Source organism: Schistocerca cancellata, chromosome 11, assembly GCF_023864275.1.
Source record: "Schistocerca cancellata isolate TAMUIC-IGC-003103 chromosome 11, iqSchCanc2.1, whole genome shotgun sequence".
NCBI lineage: Eukaryota > Metazoa > Arthropoda > Insecta > Orthoptera > Acrididae > Schistocerca > Schistocerca cancellata.
Window position 1 is genome coordinate 163,174,061 of NC_064636.1, and position 26,627 is coordinate 163,200,687.

A 26,627-nucleotide genomic window follows, 5' to 3' on the forward strand; every position below is an offset into this window, starting at 1 on the left:
ATTTGATGTGTTACCGCATTCGTGATATTCACTGTACACGCGTGAATTGGTCGTACGGGAAAATCCCCACTTGAGGGCTACCTCGAAGATGCCGTGTCCCACGGCTCGTGCGCCGACCGCAACAACCCGCTGGAACTCAGTTAAAGCTCGATAACGCGCCATTGTAGCAGCAGTGACCGGTCTAACAACTGCGTGAGACACTTTTGTCATATACAGGCGTTGCCGACCGCAGCGCTGTATTCGGCCTGTTTACGTATCTGTGTATTTGAATACGAATGCCTATACCAGTTTGTTTGGCGCTTCAGTGTAGAAAGATCGCCCGTTCTCCTCTACTCCGTTTGTACGCGCTCCTCAGCGAGTCACGTTCTCACAGCGTCTTCTGGTAGCATTGAATCCCGTGCTGGCCGTTGTCGTGATGTTTCGGCTCAGCGGTGTGTTATCCACATGGTATGTTCAGTATCAATCATTTCAATCCACAAATATATTTTTACAATAAGTGTAGTTACGTACAAACTATCTCAGTTCCCAATTCAACACTAAAAGCCAGGTAAGGCGAATCTTTTTTTTTTTTTTTGTGTGGGAACAGTAAACGTGAGTTTCTGGACATCACCCACAAGTCTTTTAGTTGAACTAACTGTTGTCATAAAAAGCATGTGGCAGACGTGCGCAGAAAACGAAAGAATAATTTTTTGTCACGTCTGTGTGTTGGCAGCTGGCCGCTCTGAAAACAAGAAGGAAAACGGCTGCGGTCAAGGCGAGAGGCGCCGCGCTTCCTGTGGTTTCGCTCAACCGGCGGAGAGACTCGCTGCGCGCTCGCCGCTGTGCTGGGAGTGTTCTGCGTGCGCCGCCGCCTCGGCCAGCCCCGACAGCCGGCGACGCGTCCAGCGGGCGCAGCCGCGCCGCCGCCGCCGCCGCCGCCGCCGCCTCTGCTGGCGTCAGACGGGGCCTCCGTGCTGGACTGCGCCTGCAGCCACGTCGGCCGCGCTGAGGGAGAGCTGTTTTCCTGCAGCTGTCAGCGCAGGGCAAGTACTTCCTCGTACATCATAGAGTCAAACGGCGCTATACACTTCTGAGAGGCAGCTGGGCTTTTGCATACAGCTACGAGGCAAGACTAAACGTCGTCAGCCTCACAGTGCAGGACCATGTTCATTAGGGGGAAACTACACTTAATGTCAACATTTAGACGAATGGAATTTGTTCTCCATTCTGCGAATCAGAAGATAACACAAAGTTCGATTTGGCAAGGCTTTAAATTAATGATCTTCAGTTGTTTATTGGATTTAAAAAGTTCTACAGGTGTATGCGAATAACACGAAGTCAATCGCTGCGAAATGTGACAGACAGGGTGCAGGATCCAACTACTCGCCACATCCTACATTACCGATGCAAGTTCGTGAAAAGGTTGTGATGTAAGTGCCCTTTATGTATTTCTGTAATTTTTACATAATTATAAACGTTGTAGACATTACAGAAGCGATCAATAGCCTAACAATACCGCCACTGAAAACGGCTATAACTGCTTAAAGGATAACAATACTTCTAGAGAACCTATAATAAACTTCAAATTATTTCTGTCTTTGAGCAAGTGCACTGAATTGGAAGCCTGAGCATACGCAGTGATCTGTTGTCGAAAAGTTACATATCATGAGTCAAAATGACGCATGCTACACAGAAACTAAAGGCATCTGAGCACCAGCAGAAAAATTGAAACTAGATTACGCCGATTACTTGCATAAAATGAGCTGTTTTGCAACATTTCTAGTTCACACCATTTCCGTCGGTTTTTTTTTTTTTTTTTTTTTTTTTTTTTTTTTTTTTTTTTTTTTTTTTGAGACACCAGTCTTCTGACTGATTTGATGCAGCCGCCAGAAATTTCTTTCCTTGCCAACCACTTCATCTCACAGTAGCACTTACAATCTACATCCCCAATTATTTGCTGGATGTATTCCAATCTCTGTCTTCCTCTGCAATTTTTGCCTTCTACAGTTCCCTGTAGCAAATGGATCAAATGGCTCTCAGCACTATGGGACTCAACTGCTGAGGTCATTAGTCCCCTAGAACTTAGAACTAGTTAAACCTAACTAACCTAAGGACATCACGAACATCCATGCCCGAGGCAGGATTCGAACCTGCGACCGTAGCGCACTTGCGGTTCCAGACTGCAGCGCCTTTAACCGCACGGCCACTTCGGCCGGCTCCCTGTAGCACCACGGACGTTGTTTCCTGATGTCTTAATAGATGTCCTATCATCCTGTCCCTTCTCCTTGTCAGTTGTTTTCCACATATTCGCCGCGTGGGGTAGCCACGTTTCGCGCGGCTTCCCCCATCGGAGGTTCGAGTGCTCCCTCGGGCATGGCTGTGCGTGTTGTCCTTAGCGTAAGTTAGGTTAAGTTAGATTAAGCAGTACGTAATCCTAGGGACCGATGACCTCAGTGGTTTGGTTCCATAGGAACTTACCACAAAATTTCCAAAAAAAGGCCCACATATTCCTTTCTTCTCCGATTCTGCACACAACTTGCCATTCATTACGTTATCACAATGACCAAGACAAGTACACAACGGTATGCACATAAGAAGTTAATGAGGATCCTCAGTGTTGCTTCCCAGCGTCTGGTTACTGTAACACAGAAACAACCTTCGGCAGCATACTATGATGAGAGACTTGTCGTTGCAGGAAGTGAGAGCCCAGTGAACTGTTTTGGCAGACAGGGAGACCGACACTCACGTAAGACGACGTATCTCCTGGCCCTCTGCGAAGTTTTTCTAACGGGATGTCCACACATGAGAATGGCCAGCTCACCATCTTCATTTCGCCACTCAAATCACTTGACTACAACTTTGAGAGCCGTTCCACAACGCTCTCTGTTCTCATTCCAACCTATCTCCTGGCCCTCTGCGAAGTTTTTCTAACGGCATGTCCACACATGAGAATGGCCAGCTCACCATCTTCATTTCGCCAGTCAAATCACTTGACTACAACTTTCAGAGCCGTTCCACAACGCTCTCTGTTCTCATTCCAGAGGGTACGCAAACTCGCCAACAAATTTCCATTCTGAATGCACCCTTCATCATTATCTGCAATGAGGTCCTCTGGCATCTGCGACTGCCATCTTCACCTGTTCGTCCGTTCGCCCCTTGTCTTCGTCAAGCACCCTTTGCTACTGTGCAGATACCTGTGTGTCCGTAGCTGGGCAAAACCTGGGCTCGGAAAGCAACTGCCTCATCTAACCTGCCGGGGTGGTCGAGCGGTTCTAGGCGCTACAGTCTGGAACCGCGCGACCACTACGGTCGCAGGTTCGAATCCTGCATCGGGCATGGATGACTGTTAGGTTAGTTAGGTTTGAGTAGTTCTAAATTCTAGGGGACTGATGACCTCAGATAGTGCTCAGAGCCATTTGAACCTCACCTAGTCAGAACAGTGGCGCCCAACTGTCCTCCAGCAGCAATTCGAGTCCACTGCCGGAGGTTGCGGACGAGTTTCACCACCTCTCCGCTCTCCGCCTCAGCACAGCTCGACGTCCCATCTGCCTAATACCTTACGACCTATGCCTGTTTCTGTATATGGATAGCTCGTCCAAGTGGTCGTCCTCTGTGCGAACCTATTCAGTGACAGTAGTGAGTACTCAAACTGCCTGTCTAAAGTCTACGACTGTCTCACAGCCGCGCGGGGTAGCCGTGCTGTCTCGGGCGCCTTGCCCCGGTTTGCGCGGCTATTCTCGTCGGAGGTTCGAGTCCTCTCTCGGGCTTGAGCGTGTGTGCTGTCCTTACCCTAAGTTAGTTTAAGTTATATTAAACAATGTGTAAGCCTAGGGACCGACGAGCTTAGCAGTTTCGTCGCATAGGAACTTACCACAAATTTCAAATTACTGTCTCGTATTTGTTGCGTACCATGTCGGAAAGTCGAGGTACTTTGAATACAATGATCGTCTTAATACCAGCGAGATTCTCAAAAATATTGGTCATGAGGAATTCGAGTAGCACTTTTTACACAAGGTATTCTGAGAGCTAACGTTCAAGGCAATCAAGTGGAGGATTTATTAACTCGTGAAGAACATATATCATACAAAATATTATTAAGAGGTGTACTAATACATGTGGTACCACGACTCAAGACGGATAAAGAATCATACAACATGTGTAGAAGTAACGGAAGGGAAGTGTGCTGTAAACATTACAAATCATATTGTATGTTAATTGCCTACTATACAATGCTAATAATAATCTCAGAAATTTCTCAGATGACGAAATTGTACCTTGAAAAGCTCCACATATACCCACTCACAAATTTACATGATTTAGAACTCATACAAGCATTGGCAGCTTTCTTTAAAGGTTCATAAATACGAAACTTTACACCCCACCTATTGGAATCAGTGAAATTGTACAAACAGTTTGTGGAGACAGGAGATGGAAGAATCAGATACGGTCAATCGTAGTTAAAGCAGGTGGTAGACGACATGTTATCAGTAGGACACTAGCGAAATTCAGTCAGTCTGGCTTCCAAAATGCTCGTGGGGCCCATTCTAGAATATTACTGTGGGCACCACAGCAGACAGCACGACGAGAGGATTTTGGGAGTGTACAGAGAGATACGAAGGGTTTCAGGCTTGTCTGTGTTTTGCGAAAGTGTCACAGGAGTGCTGTAAAGCCTAAAGTGGTTGGGGCTTCGAGATAGGGGTCAGCTTTTTCAACAACGAATATTAAGTATGGAATCTGAGACTATACTACAGCCACCCACGCATTGCTGTGCTTGGGACCACGAAGACAGGATTAGATAAATTACTATGCACACAGAGTAATTTGATGTGACACTCTTTCCGAGAACGTGATGCAAATGGAGGGACAATAATCTCTAGTATATTCTACAATATAAAGTACCCAGTACCAAGAACGTCACAGTGGTTGCTAAATTATGAATGCAGAGACACACTTCTGGCCATTACAACTGTTTTATGAATGTGTGATGTCTGAAGCAACAAACATCATGCAGAATCCGCAGTTGTGATGAATATTATGTAAATTGAAGGTGGAGTCGGGTGAAAGGAAATGCAAGAGCAGACAACAGGGATCCAGATAACTGATTTGTCGCGACGGGCTATGAATCCACGACCTTGGGTCCAGACGCACATCTGCGTTCGATCTCTAGAGGGAATCTGAAATCAGTGAGTGTGGAGGACATGTGTGAGGCTGCAAGCAGGTGCCGCCTGGGTCGGCCGGGGAGCACGCCGGGGACAGTCCTCGCGTTTGCGGCAAACGATCAGCCTGGGTGGCGCAGTGGTCAATGCAACCGTCTAGTAAGCAGAAGATCCCTGGTTCGAGTCCTTGTTCGCCTGGTCCGACACACATTTTGACTCTTCGCCGCTCATTCCGTATAAAGTCCGGATGCAGCTGATGTTATTAGTTTCTTTTCCTTCCTTACCTTTCTCCCACCGGCACCTTCAATTTATTACCACTGTAACACAAACCCAGACACGATGGACGACATGAGGTCTTGAATTATTTGCTTGAAAGATAATGTTAAGAAGCTCTTAAAAACAGTGGCCAGCCACCGAACTAGACAAATCTGAAATATGGGCGGCTGCTGTCCACCTTACCGACTATGCGCTGCGTACAAAACAGCACCCCATACAGTGCTGCGAGCCGCTGGCCATGCACGGGAACGACAAATGCGGCGTGGCCGCCTATGCTCTCAACACATGGACACATCCATCGCGATGCTGCAATGAGAAGGGCGACTATCCTGAATAGACGATATTGTGAGATGCCCTGTTTTCGGGTATCTAAGAAAATCTAAGGATATGGTTGGTTAAAAATCAGCTGAAATTTTCCAAAAATTACGGATTTGTATCCGACATAACATATTTTGGTTCTATACATCCGTTTATAGCAAAACTCAGCAGATTAGATTAAATAATTTATATCAAAGAAGTTTTTCATTTGGGAGTGTGTACTAAAAGGATAAGCAATTTCAAATTCTCTGTCTCTTAATTTCATAAGGAAAATTCTAAATTCCATACCTATAGAAATGTCGTTTTATTACAAAAAGTAATATTGAGATATTCCAGTTCGATTACAATAATCATACTCTTATAACTACATTTATAGTTTCCACATTTGTACATCTTCCATCCGGGTTTCTGAGTCCCAGTACACAGCTCATGTGCCCAACGGAAACATTCTAAACATCTTACCCAATCTTCCCCTGATTTATCTTTATGGTAAGAGATAGAATAATAGAGGCAGTCCTCATGTGCGCTGTCTTTGTCGTCTGTCAAGAGGAGGGAAACAGAATCCTTAGCAAATGATAACTCATATGTCCATTTTATTTCCTCTCTCCCCCCCCCCCCCCCCACCAACTCATTATAGGCACCTTTGTGTTGTTCTGGCTGACCTTTTGGGTGCTTTAGTGTTTTTACCTTTTAGAATATTGTCCTACTTCTTCTAAAATTGCTGTGTTGCATTTGGGCTTGTCTTGAGTTGACGACTCTTCCTAAAGCACATTTTCCGTCTACCCTAGATCCCAGTTTCTCTTCCGAGTTTCCTGACTTAACGTAATCTAAAAGCGTAAATTTTGCCACCTGAAACACTTTCGACGCTTTTAAGAAACCCAATTCATTGCCTTCCTCATATCTCCATCTGTCCAGCCATCTCCTGAAAAGAAATAAAAAGCGAAATCTAGAAAGAGGCACATTTGTCAGATGGTTGAAATTGTCACCCTAACAGTATCTGAAAGTAGGCACCTTTACCTCTAGACAAACATGGTTGACCTATCGAAACATGTAATCAATTACTGCATTCGAAAGCTACTCACAGGTTTCGATAATATATCACCAATAAATAAGACTAAAAAGTCAACTTACCATCCGATTGCGTTGCTTACATTAAAAAACTAAACTTAACTCTGCCCGAATAGGCCATGAAGACCCGACGGTACCGACCGGCCGCCGTGTCATCCTGAGCCCACAGGCATCACTGGATGTGGATATGGGGGGGCATGTGGTCAGCACACCGCTCTCCCAGCCGTAGCCGCTACTTCTCGATCAAGTAGCTCCTTTAGTTTGCCTCGCCAGTGCTGAATCTGCCTGGCTTGTCAACAGCACTTGGCAGATCGGATGGTCACCCATCCAAATGCTAGCCCAGCCTGACGGCACTTAACTTCGATGATCTGATGGGAACCGATGTTACCACCATGGCAAGGCTGTTGGCTGTTTCTTACACTGTGTCTACAAAATATTACATTCAAATGTAAGATATTAAGAAAAAAGTCAGCTATAAGCACAGAACGTGGCTGATATGCTTGGCAGTTAGCAGGATAGTAAAATGGTGGCAGTGCATGGATTTCATCTAGTTTCCGCTTTGAGAGCACTGTCCAAAGAGAAAATAGCCAATCACCTGGTATTGGGCCACCATCAGGAAACAGGGCACCCTACCCTACGGTGTTACCCCAGCGTACTGCTTCGTCATTGGACTCACCAGCGTCATCGCACCTCTCATTGCGTCCACGTCCAGATGAGTCGCCACCACGGTCCCAGTGGTGATGGCCAGCTGAAGCGCTGATGTACTGCTCGTGGAAGCATGTAGTGCACTTCATGCCTTGTTGATGTTTGTCCATTGCCCCTCTCGTGTTGTTGCAGTTTCAATGGATGGTGTTGTTGATGTAGAGGCAGGTAATTAAAGCCCTGTCTGAGCAGGGTGCAGCCCTCAAGATGACCGGAAAACGTTATACAGGAAGTCACTGGATGTCGCGACTGTGCAGGACCTCGACACGCGTTGCATCGCGGTGCCGGCTGTGGCGCGCCTGGCACAGAGTAGCTGGAGTCACGGACCACCGCCGCCTGCAGAGGGAGACCAGCAGCCCAGAGGCGCCCTGGTGGCTGTTCGCGGCATCGCCTGGGCCTCTGGCAGGGGACTCAGCGGTGGCCTCGCGCGCCTCGTCGCTGCCGACTGCACCAACTCCTGCTCCGTGCACGGTATGTACACCACTGCAGGCTACAACCACTGATTATACATCTCATTCTCCTCTCCACTTGTTACATTCGTTCTGTCTACTGCCACTTGTCCTGTTTCCTTAGACTAAACATAAGTGACAACACATCGGCCAGCCACTAGGAGACAGCAGGCTATGACGGCGTAAACACCGCATCTAGCTTCGTAAATGTCCTCTATGAACGAGGAACAGAGTAAGATTGTTCAGGTATAACCCAGCTGAAGCCACACACTAATGGTCAGATCCTGCAGGGCCACCAGTCTTCGGAGATGTTGATTGCTATGTTTCAGCCGCTGTTCCAAATACACTGCCGGAGGAAAACTGTACACTATCGTCAAGTGCTGTGTAACAGTGTTCCTGGAGCCACTCTGCGGCAATTCCAGAAGTGTGGGGTGTCGCATTGTCCTGCTGGAATTGCCGAAATCCGTCGGAATGCACAATGGACATGAATGGATCCAGGTGATCAGACAGGATCACCAGTGAGAGCCCTATCTAGATGTATCAGTGGTCCCACATCACTCCAACTGCACATGCCCGACACCGTTACAGAGCCGCCAGCAGCTTGAACCGTCCCCTGTTGATATGCAGGGTCCACGGATTCCTGAGGTTGTCTCCATGCCCGTACACGTCCATCCACTCGATACAATTTTAAACGAGACTCGTCGACCAGGTAACATGTTTTCAGTCATCAACAATCCAACGTCCGTGTTGACGGCCCAATCGAGGCATAAAGCTTTGTGTCGTGGGGTCATCAAGGGTACACGAGTGGACCTTCTGGAAGCCCATAACTATGATGTTTTGCTGTCTGGTTCAGACGCTGATACTTGTTGATGGCCTAGCGATGAAATCTGCAGCAATTTGCAGAAACGTTGCATTTCTCGCACATTGAATGATTCTCTTCAGTCATCGTTGGTACCGTTCTTCCAGGATGTTTTTCCGGCTGCAGCGATGTCGGAGAGCTGACGTTTTACCAGATTCCCGATATTCACGGTACACTCGTGAAATGGTCGTACGACAAAATCCGCACATGATGACTACCTCAGAGATGCCGTGTCCCATCGCTCGTGCGCCGACTACAGCACGACGTTCAGACTCGCTCAAATGTTGATAACCTGCCACTGTAGCAGTAGTAACCGGTCTAACAACTGCGTCAGACACTTGTTGCGTTATACAGGCGTTGCGATCGCAGCGCCGTATTCTGCCTGTTTACATATCACCGTATTTGAATGCGCATGCCCATACCAGCTTCTTTGGTGCTTCTGTAATTTGAATACTGAAGAGTCTTAGTCATTCATTTATCTCGGAGATTGGCGATAAAATGGCGCTGATAAAGTCTCTCTGTGCAGCTTCTGTTTTCACTCTATAGGCATAACGGTGCTGAGTGTCTAGGTAAACAGTTTCTGAAAGTTTCGTTCTGTGGTACAACCACGCCCCGAGGACGAATAAGTACTCCTGGTTAACAGCTTCAGCCATATGTACATGGTAGCGTTGTAGGCCTGCAAGAAAGAACATACATTTATAGACAGACTGCCACACATGTAGACCTCAAAGCACCAGCGGCTGAGTCGCAAGTTTCAACACTCGTCTGCGGAACATCACCCTTACTTTAGGTCACCGAGCTTCTGTACAGTACAGACGCACGTCAAGGGAGACGCGTTGTGTGAGCGGCGGTGGCCGACCGAACACCATCTAGGGAATAAATAGGGGACGTGATGTACCTGGTGTCTCATCAGGGACCACAGAGAACTGCCAGCTTGCATCAGCATTAATGTCGCATGTGCCTCTAGCCAGGCTACTGGTGCCACCATGACACTGCTAGAGGTGGCTACTCTGGTGTTGTGAAATTGAACAAAGAGTGGAATGGCGCTCCTGTCTTCAGTGATGAGAGTAGGTTCTGTCTATACGTGAGTGACGTACGTATACGTCTATGGAAAAGACCTGGTAAGCTGGCTATTCCAGACCGCATTCCCCCATAACACACTTGTGCCATTCCTCGGGGTCCATGGTGTGTGGTGGGAGGCATCGATTACAGTCCCCAGTCACATTTGGTGTTTCCTCAGAGTAAATTAACCAGGGCCCGCAACAGTCCACGGGTTGTTATTCAGGTGAGACTCCCAGTTTTTCGACGGGAAGGTGATGTGCCTCTTCAGCAGAATGATGCTCATCCACATATGGCTGCTGTGGCGCAACGTTCTCTTCATGATGTTCAACAACTGCTCTGGCCAGCAAGATCACCAGATGTCTTGTCAACTGAATATGCACCAGACGTAAGTGGAAACTTACTCGTTTTGCACGGCCTTCATGCCGAATTGCAACAACATGTGAAAGATGTTTGGAACACGATACTGGAGTACGAAGAATAGAGCGGTGTTCCTTTGGACATGCATGCATACCAGATGGAACACAGGCACTGGAATGTAGTAATTATCCTCCGATATTAACCAGCGTCTTTCAATTAAAATGTTCCCTCCGTAAAGGAATTACAAAATGATTGTACGGCAACAGGTTGTGATGCAGGGACAACTACGTACGGAAGTTTGGCTCTGGCCGTGAGGGGTGCACGGATAGCCGAAGGGGTTGGGGCGACCACTCACGTACATCAGAAAATCCTGGTTCGAGTTCCAGTCTGGCTCAAATTTTCACTGTTGTCATTCCCGTATACATTTGACGCTTTTTCGTATTCGCAACTGCGAATACGCTTCATGTACTTCTGGGAAACTCTGTCATTCGATGATATTCGGCACATTTATGATAGTCTGCATTCAAAATTCCCCCCCGCGTTGTTGCCGGAGGAGGGGGGCGGAGGGGGGACGACGACGACGACGACGACACTGTCTATTGATGTGATCGTGACTGTGATTGTGGCAAACGTGTTTCGCTTCTTATCCCATAGTCAAGTGATAATGTTATGGTGGCCTAAGATAACAAACGTGTTTACAGTTAAATAAATATGAGCTGAAGAGCATCAGGTGTTTCCCTTACGATATTACTGTCACGTTCTGTCAGTCACTGAGGAGGAGTTCAGATACTTTATTTTCTTCCAGTCGGACTTGAGTCTTAATAACATTCAGTCGTATTATACATCGCAATATGTCCATAACGTGCTGAGGGAAGATATCAGAATACTGAAATCTGGAACTGTGAGCCTCTGAAGTGCAAGTACAATTCTGAATTGAGATAAAGAAAGAAGTAGATGACAGCAAACTAACTGATTATGGCCGAAGCAGAAAGGATATAAAATGCGGACTGCATATAGCTTCAAAAGCATTTCTGCAAAAAGAGCAATTTACCGACATCTCATACAAATCTAATTTCCCGAGTGTAGACTCGTACAGAAGTGAAATGTGGGCGGTAAGCACTTTCGACAAGAAGATAATAGAAGTGTGTGAAATGTGGGTTACAAAAGAATGTTGAAGGTTACATGAGTAGACCGATTAAGTAATGAGGAGGTACTGAAAGCATCAAGCAGGGTGGCGGCGACCTCAGCCTTGTGGGGCACTCAGCTGCACGGTCATGAGCGCCGATGCAAAGTCCCAATTTTTCCATAGTCCAATTTTTTGCACGCTCTAATCTAGCCAGTGTCATGAATGATGATGATGATGAAATGATGAGGAAAACACAAACACCCAGTCCTCCAGGTAAATAAAATCCCCATCCCAGCTGCGAATCGTACCCAGGACCCCATAATGCAGAGGCAGCAAAGCTAGCCACTAGACCGCGAGCTGCAGACGAAAAAAACTGCGAAGAATTTATAGTACAGTTTTACTAAAAGAAGGGTATGGCTGATAGTACGCATTCTGAGGAATCAAGCCATCGTCTGTTTGGTAGGGAGGCAAGTGTGTGGAGTAAAAAAAAATGTAGACAGATACAAATGCTTGAATACAGTCGGCAGGTTCATTTTTATTTTTTATTTATTTATTGTTCCGTGGGACCAAATTAAGGAGAAGTCTCCATGGTCGTGGAACGAGTCAATACATGAAATTATAACACGATATTAGAAACAGATAAAATGAAATATAAAAAAAACATATTCAGGTGACAAGTCGTAAGTTTAAATGAAGACAATCAACAATGTAACACTGGAATTTGCTTAATTTTTTATCTCTTCAAAAAAATGGTTCAAATGGTTCTGAGCACTATGGGACTCAACTGCTGAGGTCATTAGTCCCCTAGAACTTAGAACTAGTTAAACCTAACTAACCTAAGGACAGCACGAACATCCAAGCCCGAGGCAGGATTCGAACCTGCGACCGTAGCCGTCTTGCGGTTCCAGACTGCAGCGCCTTTAACCGCACGGCCACTTCGGCCGGCTTTTTAGCTCTTCCAGGAGCTCCTCGACAGAATAGAAGGAGTGAGCCATGAGGAAACTCTTCAGTTTAGACTTAAAAGAGTTTGGGCTACTGCTAAGATTTTTGAGTTCTTGTGGTAGCTTATTGAAAATGGATGCAGCAGAATACTGCACTCCTTTGTGCACAAGAGTCAAGGAAGTGCATTCCATATGCAGATTTGATTTCTGCCTAGTATTAACTGAGTGAAAGCTGCTAACTCTTGGGAATAAGCTAATATTGCTAACAGCAAACGACATTAAAGAAAATATATACTGTGAGGGCAATGTCAGAATTCCTAGATTTTTGAATAGGGGTCAACAAGAGGTTCTCTAACTTACACCACATATAGCTCGAACAGCCCCTTTTTGAACCAAAAATACCCTTTTTGAATCAGAAGAATTACCCCAAAAAATAATACCATACGACATAAGCGTATGAAAATATGCGAAGTAGACTACTTTTCGTGTTGAAGTGTCACTTATTTCAGATACTGTTCTAATAGTAAATAAAGCAGCATTTAGCTTCTGAACAAGATCCTGGACATGGGCTTTCCACAACAGCTTACTATCTATCCGAACGCCTAGGAATTTGAACTGTTCCGTCTCGCTTATAATATGCCCATTCTGTCTGATCAAAATATCGGTTCTTGTTGAATTGTGAGTTAGAAACTGTAAAAACTGAGTCTTACTGTGATTTAGCATCAAATTATTTTCCACAAGCCACGAACTTATTTCATGAACTACGTTATTTGTTACTGTTTCATTATTACACACAAGATCCTTCACTATCAAGCTGGTGTCATCAGCAAACAGAAATATTTTTGAATCACCTGTAATACTAGAAGGCATATCATTTATACAGGGTGTTTCAAAAATGACCGGTATATTTGAAACGGCAATAAAAACTAAACGAGCAGCGATAGAAATACACCGTTTGTTGCAATATGCTTGGGACAGCAGTACATTTTCAGGCGGACAAACTTTCGAAATTACAGTAGTTACAATTTTCAACAACAGATGGCGCTGCAAGTGATGTGAAAGATACAGAAGACAACGCAGTCTGTGGGTGCGCCATTCTGTACATCGTCTTTCTGCTGTAAGCATGTGCTGTTCACAACGTGCAAGTGTGCTGTAGACAACATGGTTTATTGCTTAGAACAGAGGATTTTTCTGGTGTTGGAATTCCACCGCCTAGAACACAATGTTGTTGCAACAAGACGAAGTTTTCAAAGGAGGTTTAATGTAACCAAAGGACCGAAAAGCGATTTCAACGGACTGGGAATGTGACGGATGAACGTGCTGGAAAGGTAGGGCGACCGCGTACGGCAGCCACAGAGGGCAACGCGCAGCTAGTGCAGCAGGTGATCCAACAGCGGCCTCGGGTTTCCGTTCGCCGTGTTGCAGCTGCGGTCCAAATGACGCCAACGTCCACGTATCGTCTCATGCGCCAGAGTTTACACCTCTATCCATACAAAATTCAAACGCGGCAACCCCTCAGCGCCGCTACCATTGCTGCACGAGAGACATTCGCTAACGATATAGTGCACAAGATTGATGATGGCGATATGCATGTGGGCAGCATTTGGTTTACTGACGAAGCTTATTTTTACCTGGACGGCTTCGTCAATAAACAGAACTGGCGCATATGGGGAACCAAAAAGCCCCATGTTGCAGTCCCATCGTCCCTGCATCCTCAAAAAGTACTGGTCTGGGCCGCCATTTCTTCCAAAGGAATCATTGGCCCATTTTTCAGATCCGAAACGATTACTGCATCACGCTATCTGGACATTCTTCGTCAATTTGTGGCGGTACAAACTGCCTTAGACGACACTGCGAACACCTCGTGGTTTATGCAAGATGGTGCCCAGCCACATCGCGCAGCCGACGTCTTTAATTTCCTGAATGAATATTTCGATGATCGTGTGATTGCTTTGGGCTGTCCGAAACATACAGGAGGCGGCGTGGATTGGCCTCCCTATTCGCCAGACATCAACCCCTGTGACTTCTTTCTGTGGGGACACTTGAAAGACCAGGTGTACCGCCAGAATCCAGAAACAATTGAACAGCTGAAGCAGTACATCTCATCTGCATGTGAAGCCATTCCGCCAGACACGTTGTCAAAGGTTTCGGGTAATTTCATTCAGAGACTACGCCATATTATTGCTACGCATGGTGGATATGTGGAAAATATCGTACTATAGAGTTTCACAGACCGCAGCGCCATCTGTTGTTGAAAATTGTAACTACTGTAATTTCGAAAGTTTGTCTGCCTGAAAATGTACTGTTGTCCCAAGCATATTGCAACAAACGGTGTATTTCTATCGCTGCTCGTTTAGTTTTTATTGCCGTTTCAAATATACCGGTCATTTATGAAACACCCTGTATAAATAAGAAACAGCAGTGGCCCCAGCACCGACCCTTGGGGAGCGCCCCACTTAACAGTGCCCCATTGGGACTGAATATCACTACCACTCTCAATATTGCGGAGAATTACCCTCTGCTTTCTGTTCTTAAAGTAAGAGGCGAACCAATTGTAAGCTACTCCTCTTACTCCATAATGGTCCAACTTCTGCAGTAATATTTTGTGGTCAACACAGTCAAAAGCCTTCGTTAAATCAAAGAAAACACCTAGCGTTCGCAACCTTTTATTTAATCCGTCCAAAACCTCACAGAGAAAAGAGAATATAACATTTTCAGTTGTTAAACCATTTCTAAAACCAAACTGAACATTTGACAGCAAATTATGTGAATTTAAATGCTCCAGTAACCTTGTATATACAACCTTCTCGACAACTTTAGCAAACACCGATGGCATAGAAATAGGTCTAAAATTGTCAACATTATCAATGTCTCCCTTTTTATAAAGTGGCTTCACTACCGAGTATTTTAATCGGTCAGGAAACCGACCACTTCTAAAGGAAAAGTTACAGATATGGCTAAGTACTGGGCTAACATACATAGAACAATACTTCAGTATTCTGCTAGATACCCCGTCATATCCATGAGAGTTCTTAGTCTTTAGTGATTTAATTATTGACTCAATCTCCCTCCTGTCAGTATCATGGAGGAGCATTTCAGGTAACAGTCTCAGAACACTTTTTTCTAAGAGCGCTATATGATTCCCTGTTGGGGCTAGGTTTCTATTTAGTTCACCTGCTATATTCAGAAAGTGATTATTAAATACTGTACATATATGCGACTTATCAGTAACACGGACATTCCCACTACGCACTGATTCTATATCCTCGACCTGTCTCTGCAGACCAGCAACTTCCTTTACGACTGACCATATGGTTTTAATTTTATGCTGAGACTTAGCTATTCTATCTGCATACCACATACTTTTTGCCTTCCTAATAACATTTTTAAGCACCTTACAATACTGTTTGTAATGGGCTGCTGCATTTAGATTTTGACTGTTTCTAACGTTTTGATATAATTGCCACTTTGTTCTACAAGATATTCTTATCCCTCTAGTCAGCCACCCAGGCTGCCTGTTTGTGCTAGTACCCTGTTTTAAACGTTCTAACGGAAAGCAACTTTCAAAGAGCATGAGAAAAGTCTTGAGAAAAGCATTATATTTATCGTCTACTGTATCAGCGCTATAAACATCTTGCCACTCTTGTTCCTTTATAAGGTGTACAAAGGTTTCTACAGCAACCGGATCAGCTTTCCTGAACAGCTGATGACTATATTTAACACGTGTTGCAGCATAAAAATCTTTTAAAGTCAAAATTTGCGCGCATCATGATCAGAAAAGCCATTCACCTTTTTGCTAACAGAATGCCCTTCTAGTAATGAGGAATGAACAAAAATGTTGTCTATGGTTGTTCTACTGTTCCCTTGCACTCTCGTTGGAAAGAATACGGTTTGCATAAGATTATATGAATTAAAGAGGTCTACCAGCATCCTCTTCCTTGCACAATCACTTATACAATTAATATTGAAGTCACCACATATAACTAACTTTTTGTATTTCCTATAAAGTGAACCAAGAACCTCCTCTAGCTTTAGCAAAAATGTTGTGAAATCGGAGTCTGGGGATCTGTAAATAACAACAGTTACAAGTTTAGCTCCGTTAAATTTAACGACACCTGCACAAAATTCAAACACCTTTTCAGTGCAGTACTTTGAAACATCAATTGACTCAAATGCGATGCCGTTTTTCACATACACGGCTACTCCCCCACACCGCAAAGAGCTCCTAGAAAAGCTGCCAGCCAACCTGTATCCTGGTAAAGGAAGCCTCTGAATTATCTCCTTATTTAAGAAGTGTTCAGATATACCAATAATTTCAGAGTCAACATCTATAAGCAGTTCATTAACTTTATCTCTAATACCTTGTATATTTTGATGAAACATACTAATTCCCTCGTTACTCGGATACCTAAGCTTTGTCAAAAGTGATTCCCTTGTTAGAGAGACTTGCCTTAAGCAGGAATAACTATCAGCTGACTTCAATCTAAAAAAGGTGCAGCTCTAACACCCACTACTGCAGGAATTTTCCCATGAGTGATCCCACCACCCCCACCTATGCTGTCACCTATAAGCTTTGCCGACCTCCCCTTCCCATACCTGTTGAGGTGCACGCCGTGTCTAGTGAAACCCGTCCTGCTGATAGACTCCACTGACACCACTGAAATGTGACCCGTGCTTTCTGTCATCAGCGCACCCCCGAGTCTCATGTTATTACGCCTGACGGCTGTATTAAGATGAGGCCGATCGTGACGCTGAAACAGTTCCACGAAATGCACATTCGTGTTGCCAGTCTGAGTGTCTATCTTTTCCAGGTCACCATCTATGTTATACTCCCCATCCCTATCAATACTATTACCAGCCCCACCCACAATCACTACCTGATCCTCTTTAGTAAAATCCCTACATAACCCCCCTATGTTAACAGTCACCTGAGCCAACCCTGCATTAGGCTTCACAATGCTGGTGACCTGGTACTCACTCCCCAGCACTTCCTGCAACTGCTGGCCTACACCTCTGCCATGAGAACCACCTAACAGCAGAACCCTCTTCTTCCTCTTCGACTTTGCTACTGTTCTAGGCACAGTAACTACTGAGATCTGCTGCATACTTCCTACATCTACAGCTACTAGAGATTCCTCTCCACTAGACTCTGACAGTTGGTCATATCTACTGGAAACACCAATAGTAAAACTATCTGAAAATCTTCTTCTCCTAGCAGATCTCTTGCCAACAGCCAGCTCCCATTCCCTAACCCCCTTCTCCCTCCTCATCCTATCTAGCTCCTCCTGTGCGTTTTTCAACTGCACCTGAAGGGCACAGATCTTACGCTCCTGCTCCTCTATCAACTTACTCTTGCTACATAACCTGCAGTTCCAGGAGAGGATCTCACCAGAATGCCCACTGACTTCCCCACTGCATTCCCCCCAGTGAAAATACTTCGAACAAGTCTCGCACCGCAATCCACTACTCACGAACCTACGGCAAAGCCCACACTTCTCACTCATGGTAAAATTTTACTTTTTCTAAGTTCCGCTACTACAATAAGAAGATGCTAAAAACCTGACTACAATAATCACAAACTTACTCTACAAGGGAAGTAACTACTATTATTAACAGTATTAATAAACAACAAATGTGAATATAACGAAAGACTAATACAGAATGAGAATCAAACGTCTAATGACACAGTAACGAAGCTGTAAACAGTTTCCAAAAGGTTCTTCTGAAATGAATTCCCCAGAAAACACCAAGAACACCGGTTGAAGACTACTAAAGTTCCTAAATAAACCACTATGCACAAACAATTAATTAGTACTTAGCTTTCGATGCGCCGCTACAGCTGCAACTGGTCAGCGCGGAATGTAAACACAGGCAAGAGGTTAAGTTGCTCGATATGAAACACAAATATCAGGTCACAACACAAGAAAGGCAGAGGTGAATGAAGAAACCATTAATACGTCACTTATATAGTAAATATTATCACAAAAACCGTTAAAATATGTATCTGAAACCTAAAAATATATGAAAACTTAGAGAGCGATCTCACACGCAGTCACTCGCTTATGACGTCACACCAAAGACAGATGTATGCTGCAATAATTTTTCTGGATGAAGAGATTTGCACAGGACAGAGTCGCTTGAAGAACTGCATCAAGCCTGTCTTCGGACCGAAGGCCACCGAAACAACTCTGCAGCTCGTGGTCTTGTGGTTAGCGTTGCTGCCTCCAGATCACGGGGTTCCAGGTTTGATTCCCGACCGGGTCGGTGATTTTCTCCGACTGGGGTCTGAGTGTTTGTGTTGTCCTCATCATTTCATCATCATTCAGGAAGATGGCGAGACTGGACAGCGCAAAAATTGGAAATTCGTATGGGCGCTGATAACCACGCCATTGAGGGCCACGCAAACCGGAATCTTCATCATCATCACAGAAACAAATAGCAATGGAAATTGCAATAATGACAGCAATAAAATTGTTTCACATTAACTGTGCCAGTAACGGGACAAACGAAAGTGTGAAACTTGCTGACACACCGGAACTGTGTGTCAGACTGCGGCTCAGAGGCAGCCCCCGTTCTTCCGCCGCGCTTACCGACTGGAACACCGAGGCAGGAGCGTCGGCTCGCACTCACAGCTGCAGTCCTGGCACCGCCCCCCTTCCAGAACTCACACTGGAAATGGTAGTCGCGTTCCCAGCATAGCACTGGAACTGTTGGCACATCCACGTCCAGCAAAGGGATCGGTTACCTGCTTTCCATAAACAGTTTTCGAGCCTTTGCATGCATTTGCTGACTTACACTACGTGCTGAATTATGAAATGTGTAGAGCCTTGTACCTCAAGGAGACAAGGGAGCGGACGTTGTTATGAGTGGCCAGTATCCTCCTTCTACAACACAAATGCGCACGTGAATTAATATCAGTCTTTATTTACATAAACTGAATACTTAACTTTAATAAAGTCCATGTCTTGTGGTACAAGCTCTTCAGTAATAGTCCTCATGCAGACAATAATGGTAATCTTGTTTTGTTTATTTCTCTAATAATACCTGTGAGTATTTCATTGCACGTCAGTAGCTTTTATTCAACTAGTTTGGTTGTTTCTGCAAGTGGTGCTGAGGTGTAAAAGTTCCCTATACCAAAAGAAATGAGTGAAGCTGTGTGTGGTGTGTGCAAGTTTTTCAGTTGCGTTTTAAGTTAATTTTTGTTGTTAATCATTTCATAAAGTTGTATCTTGATTGTGTTATGTGTTTTTCCACATGGTATGATGGTGCATTTATGAAATTTATGACTAGTCTCACAGGAATATTTAGTTTCTGAAGCTCGGGTTGATTTTTGAGTGCAGATGTTTTTGGGTTCTTTTGTGTGAGGTGTTGTTTCTGTCTAACAGTGAGTATATGTCTGATGCCCTTGAGGTTGGTTTTGTGTGTGTGAAAATATGCCACTGGACCAGATTTCAGTTTTGTGATGATTGAGTAAATGATTTCTTCTGTTTTTCTATGTATTGTTCTATACTGATAAGTACTGTGGTGTTTCCTTTATCAGCTCTATTGATTATGATGTAGCTGCAGTGTAGGTATTTTTTTTTTTTGTAGTATCATTTCTAGTTCAGGTTTCCTGTTATGATTTTTATCTGACATGGTGATCATGTTGTTTCTTTCATCTTTACCAGTTCACGTGTTGGTGCTACATTTAGTGGTACTTTGTCCTTTCTCTTCCTCTGTCTGGCTGCTTTCTGTTTCTACAATCACAATTTTTATGTAGTGTTTGTCTGTCATGGTAATAATGTTGTGCTCGTGAACTTTTCCTGGTATCTGTACTTCTTCCTCTTTTAATTCCGTATTTGTGGCGTTTAGTAGTTTAGGGTGGAATGTGTGAAGATGTATCTGTCGCACTTTGTGTATTTATCTTACAGTTTGTGTTTACTAGCGATTATTTTACTTTTGTACGTGAGTTTGTTCCATTTGTATTTCAGTGTTTTTGCTGTCAAGTGTTTAATTTTCTGTGGCATGCTAATCGTCACTTTAAGACTGTCAATAAATGCAAATAAGCGGCAAACTACATCACATGACATTCTATTAGGCATGAATATCTTGCTATAAAGCGATTTGATTTTTAATTTTAATCGAGTTTGTCAAGTAAAAGATTTTGTTCTTTCTGCCACCAATAAGTTTTTTCTGGCGTTTACATTTACATAAGGTGGAATTAGAGCATTTATTTTGGCTTTTTTAAGTTGAATATGAAGTCGTGGATGCTCTTGTATAGTATGAGACGAACATTCTTGCAATTATCGTATAACCAGATGTAACACATTAGACGTGGCTATATCGTCATTTTTTTGTTTTCAGTCGTTCCTTTATTGAGTCTATATTGTTGAGCATGCAGCTAAGTTACTGCCTGTTTGTACTGGACCATACGTGTTTCGCTCTTTTTTCTTTGTGAAGCATTCTAAGTGGCTGTAATACATGCTTGCTTTTCTTACAATGATTTTGCTATATAATAATTACCAATTTTTCACTAATTAAGGTTTTTCTTCTTCTTCTCTTTTTATTAGGTGAGAAACCACTCTTTGTAGCACACATTTGGAGAGGTTAAGTTATGTTTTGTTTCTGCTTATCAGTTGAAGTGTCATCACTGCCTGTGTGCCGCCCTGAAGCTACAATTGTGTGGTCTACATACCCAGGATGTCAGTGCTTTCCGAACCCATTAAGACTTAACACCTTACTTCCTGATTACTGTGTGTGCTATTCACAAGTGTTATTGTGTGATGTTGACTCATCTTTTGTTGAGCTGAATTGTCTGTTTGTAGCTTAATATTCTTTCGTTTCATGCGTGTGTTTTTTTATTTTGTCTGGTTATGTTCTACATCTCTGGTTTTTAATATTTTAGTGGCTAACATGATGGACTGTTGATAACAAATTTCATAAGAGAATGCCTGTACAATGAGCTAATGATGGATTAAAGAGATACCTGCAAGATGTATTGGTGTGAACCCAACACCTCATTGTAATAACTTTCTTTTGGGAAACTTAAGTTTCCATTTACCCAAGAATATTATCCCATAAGGCATCATTGAAAGAAAAAAAATGCAAATTAAATTGACTTACTGACTGTTATATCCCAAAAGTTGGAAGCTGTTCTCATGTCAAAAATAGCTACTTGCAATAGTTTTAGCAGGAGTACTATAAGGTTTTCCCAGTTCAAGTATTCATCAAAATGCACACCTAAGAACTAATGAAATATTAAATACTCTTAGTAGCCAGAAGTGACCCCCTGTGACTTTTTGTGATCTCTCAAAGGCTTTTGATTGTGTAAATCATGGAACACTTCTAGATAAGCTCAAGTACTGTGGTATAAATTGGACTGCACTGAAATTGTTTAAATGATACCTAACTGGAAGAGTGCAAAAAGTCGAAATAAGCAGTTCACATAATATGCAAAAACTGGTGATTTCTCAAACTGGAGAACAATCAAGAATGGGGTGCCACAAGGTTCGGTCTTGGGTCCTCTGCTGTTCTTAATATATATTAATGACTTGCCATTCTATATTCACAAAGATGCAAAGCTGTTACTTTTTGCCGATGATACAAGTATAGCTATCACAACCGACAGACAAGAATTAATTGGTGAAATTGTAAATGATGTTTTCCAGAAAATCATTAAGTGGTTCTCTGCAAATGGGCTCTCATTAAACTTTCACAAAACACAGTAAATGGAATGGCACCATTAATAAATATAGACATTGAACAGAAATCGGTAGCTAAGATAGAGTATTCCAAATTTCTAAGTGCATCCATTGATTAGGGGTTGAATTGTAAAAAACACACTGAAGATCTGCTGAAACGTTTGAGTTCAGCTACTTATGCTATTAGGGTCGTTACGAACTTTGGCGATAGACATCTCAGTAAATTAGCTTACCACACCTTTTGTCATTCTCAGCTTTCATATGGCATCATATTCTGGGGTAACTCATCATTGAGTAAAAGAGTGTTCATTGCACAAAAGCGTGTAATCGGAATAATTGCTGGAGCTCATCCAAGATCATCCTGCAAACACTTATTTAAAGAGCCATAGATCTTCACTGTACCCTCACTATATATATATGAAATTTGTTATTAACAGTCCAAACGAATACAAAAGTGATAGCAGTGTACATGGCTACAACACCAGGAGAAAGGATGATCTTCACTACTCAAGGTTAAATCTAACTTTGGCTCAGAATGGGATAATTATGCTGCCACAAAAGTCTTTGGTCATTTACCTAATAGCATCAAAAGTCTGACATATAGTATTTAAAAGGAAATTAAAAGAATTTCTTAATGGGAACTTCTTCTACTCATTAGATGAATTTTGGGATACAGTAGGTGGGTAATTTCCCCAACACCCACAAAAAAATTAAAAATATTAAGTCTCATCTAATATGTTGTGTTATGTAATATCTTGTATAGACACCTTTTATTAACCTGACACGTTCCACATCAGTACGAAGTGTTGTATTCATGATCTATGGAACAAGTACAAATCTAATCTCATCTAATCTAATATAGATGAGCTTTTAATGGTGTTTTCTGAGAATTGTTTGGTGATTCTCTGAAGATGACCTCACCACAAATTTTGAGAATCCATGCTACATTCATTTCTGTAAAACAAACAGAGCCACACCAACAGCTGGTGTAGCACATGAACAGGAGTCAGTAAACAGTGCAGAATGCTGCAGTTCTTTGAGTGTAGATACTGACGAAAATTAGAACTGGAGGAAGTTGCTGCTCAAGAAACTGAGTTGAGCTTCATTTACTCTTCGTATAATTATGGTTTTGGAAACAAACGAATCAAACTCTTGACAAATTTTACACATTTTCACTAAACAAAATTCTTACAGAATAATTGTCTGGGGTAGCTTATGACTTGGAAAGAAAATATTACACAAAAGCGAGGAGTAAGATCTGCGCAGATAGTCACACAAGGTAACACGCCGTTTCTGGGATTTGGGGAGCCGAGCCTGACACCAGAGGGAATCCGCCCGCGCGTTAGCGATCTGGGCTGGAAGGCTGGCGAGCTGGCCGGACTGGGCGTGGGTTTTAGGTGGTTTCCCACGTCCCACCAGGTTCGATACGTAGGAACTGTACAAGTCAGGTAAATTTTACGAATCACCTGACATCTGGCTAAGTGAATTCCAGGCTGGTTACCGCGTTACATGCTACATAGACATTTAGTACACGTTTTCACACTTCCACATAGGATTTACTCTACAGATAGACAGATGGTGTACACTGATTCCATATTGTTGACTCTAAATGTGTGGTCTACTTGAACCCACAGTCTAACCACCTGCTTGGCCGAGGTCTCTAACGCACGCTTGTGCAGTGGCTCTATACCTGGAGCTAAACTGGTTAGAGCCCCAGTGGTGGAAAGAATTACCACTGCCAGTATTTGGCCGTCAAGGGGAGGAGAGGTGGTGACGTAATGTTCCTGGTCACAAGACTTGGCGTCGACGTCCTGGTTTAACTGCCAGGCCTCTCTGCAGTGCCTGACGATGTGAGGGCGCGCGGCACTGTCGATGGCGATCCGTCTGTCGGATGGGGACGTGAGGCTCTGCGGCCCACGTGGCGCTACTCGGAAGTAGTCGGTTAGGCGCCGGGAATGGCTGCCGTATTTCACCACCATCATAATCATCATAGTCGTATTCATCATCACACAATACAAGCATTACGCTACAGTACACACACACACACACACGCAGGATGTATATGTAGTGTTACACCAAGCTGGTTTAATGGAGCGTGTTCGAAATAAACAAACAAAAACCAACACAGCATAAGCGAGCAGTAAGGATAATGTGTGGTGGTCACCCATGATCGTCATGTAGGTGTGTCTTTTTCAAGGAGTTAGGCATCTTAATTGCACTATGACGACACATGTATTCGCTAATGGAATTTGTTATAAATAGTGCGTCACATTTTCAGAAGAAGTGTGACTTCCATACTTTCACCACGGAGATATCGACAGTAGGTCCTCCATATTTCCCCATCACCATAGCTGTTTTCTTTCAGGCTGCGGCCGACGTGGCTGCAGACGCAGTCCAGCACGGAGGCCCCGTCTGACGCCAGCAGAGGCGGCGGCGGCGGCGCAGCTGCGCCCGCTGGACGCGTCGTCGGCTGTCGGGGCTGACCGAGGCGGCGACGCACGCAGAACAGTCCCAGCACAGCGGCGAGCGCAGCGGAAGTCTTTCCGCAGGATGAATGAGCCACCGGATCTCAGCCTCATTCATTTTTCCTTTCAGAATGACCTGCTGCCAACACACAGTCGTAACAGAAAATTATTCGTTACTTTTATGTGTACTTACTTATACTCTACGCTTTCAGAACGACAACGACTTCAACTACAAGTTTTGTGGACCGTGTCCAGAAATTCTTGTTTACTATTCCGATACCAAAATCGTCAGGCCAGCCCTCCCTTCGCATGAGCCGAAGGATTAGGACCACTGCCCAGCGCGAGACAAAACGCCAGCAGGAGGGGCTGTGGGAACGTGACGCGCTGAGGAGTGTGCAGAGTCGCGGCGGAGAAGAATGTGGAGTATTTCTAGATGTGGCCAGGGCTGCAAAGTGGGAAAACAGTTGACACATGCGACCCTGGCAAATCACAAGAGTGTTATTAGCCGATGCATGGGAATGAAACTGGTTGGAGGACAGAGAAACCACAGGAAGGAGACAAGGTGTTGGTAGGGGACGCCTTATTGCAGGTTGTGGAGGTCAAAGTCTTGCCCGCTCTGTAGTGCGGGATTGGCGGTGATCTGACGGCAGAGCACAACCCTGCTGCTGACGACCCTCACCTGTTACCGTGGTGGCGCGACGACATCGTCAGCTGCGACTGCAGAGAGTACACCGAGTTTGAACAGTAGGTCAGTGGAAACCCGTCTCCAGACAAACAGATTTGTGTGGTCGTGTTGGTGATACGCCATCATCCACGCGAGCAGCTGCGGCAGACCCCAGACGTGAGTCGGTGGGGAGAGTGTTATGCTGTGCGGGACATCCACCTGGGCGTCCTCGAGACCTGAGGCAGTATTTCGAGGCACCATGAAAGCTGTTCACTTGGGCAACATTACTGCGGACCACCAGCGCCCACTCGTGAATGCTGTTTCCTCAACAGCAATACCATCTTCCAGCCGAACAACTGTCTGTGCACGATGCTGAAATTGTCCTATAGTGATTTCTCTGCTCTCATCCCGATGCTTCGCATCTCTGAAGCTATTGGGTCTCAGGCCAACCCCCACAAACAACTGGCCCATAATTTACAGTTATCGCGTGACCTGCGCGCATATGTCTGCTGCTGTACACCTCCGTAAACCTACCGTGGGTTTGTCGAAAACATGCCATCCTGAATGCCGGCTGTATTGCGTTCCACAGATGGACCAACACGCCGTGTGTCTCATACATTTACACATGGTTAAAATATTTGATCGGCTTGATTACGATTTCGTGGGATTTGGATTCTATAACACCAACACTTCATGCTACTCATCATTTTCACTACTTCATAAATAATGTTTTATTTCTATTTTCCACATAATTTGTTAATATTCGTGTTAATTTGTAATTTAGCATTTAACATGTACATTTTCTGTATGTGAATTGTAAACTGTGACATATTGTATAGTGTATATGTTATTCGTTCGTTTTGTTACAGTCCTAGTTACAATTTCTTTTTTCTCAAACTGAATCAATAGATGCGAGTTGCTGTTTTTTTGAGTCGTACGTTACCATTTTTGTTTTCATTTGTGCAGTACCTCATTTTTTGCACATGAACATGGGTTTTTATTGTACTCATCCATTATATCTGGTTTCTATTCTGTGTCACATTTATAAGAATATTCGGTATGCTTTCTATGTAAAAGTATGGGCAGCCTAGAAATCCAGCAAAGCTGGTAATTTTAACGAACGAAAAAGAAGGAGATGTTACATCTCGTAAACTGAAAACAATTTAATGAAATAAATTATTGTAAGAACTCTAATTTCGTTGAGACCATCACAAAATCACAGAGAATATTTTGTTTTAATGACTGAAGATATACACTGAAGAGCCAAAGAAACTTGTACACCCGACAAATACATCGTGTAGGGCCCCCGCGAGCACACACAAGGGCGGCAGCAAGGCGTGGCACGGCCTGGACTAATGTGTGAAGTAGTGGTGGAGGGAACTCAAATCATGGGTCCTGCAGCGCAGTCGATAAATCCGGAAGAGTACGACGGGAGGGGGGGGGGGGGGGGGAGATCTCTTCTGAACAGCGCGTTGCAAGGTGGCATCCCAGATATGCTCAATAATGTTCGTGTCTGGGTAGTTTG

At 44.1% G+C, this 26,627-nt stretch overlaps 2 protein-coding genes across 2 annotated transcripts in view; both read left to right on the forward strand.

Annotated features, from left to right (window-relative positions):
* LOC126108604 (uncharacterized) overlaps positions 1-740 on the forward strand; it is a 203,773-nt gene extending 203,033 nt beyond the window's left edge. The window contains exon 7 of the mRNA XM_049913908.1: positions 713-740. Within this exon, the coding sequence (XP_049769865.1) occupies positions 713-725 (13 nt within the window). The 3' untranslated portion in view covers positions 726-740. The remainder of the gene's footprint in view (positions 1-712) is intronic.
* Positions 741-1,383: 643 nt separating this feature from the next.
* LOC126108399 (uncharacterized) overlaps positions 1,384-26,627 on the forward strand; it is a 32,870-nt gene continuing 7,626 nt past the window's right edge. The window contains exons 1-2 of the mRNA XM_049913609.1: positions 1,384-1,409; positions 7,729-7,970. Of these exons, the coding sequence (XP_049769566.1) occupies positions 1,384-1,409; positions 7,729-7,970 (268 nt within the window). The remainder of the gene's footprint in view (positions 1,410-7,728; positions 7,971-26,627) is intronic.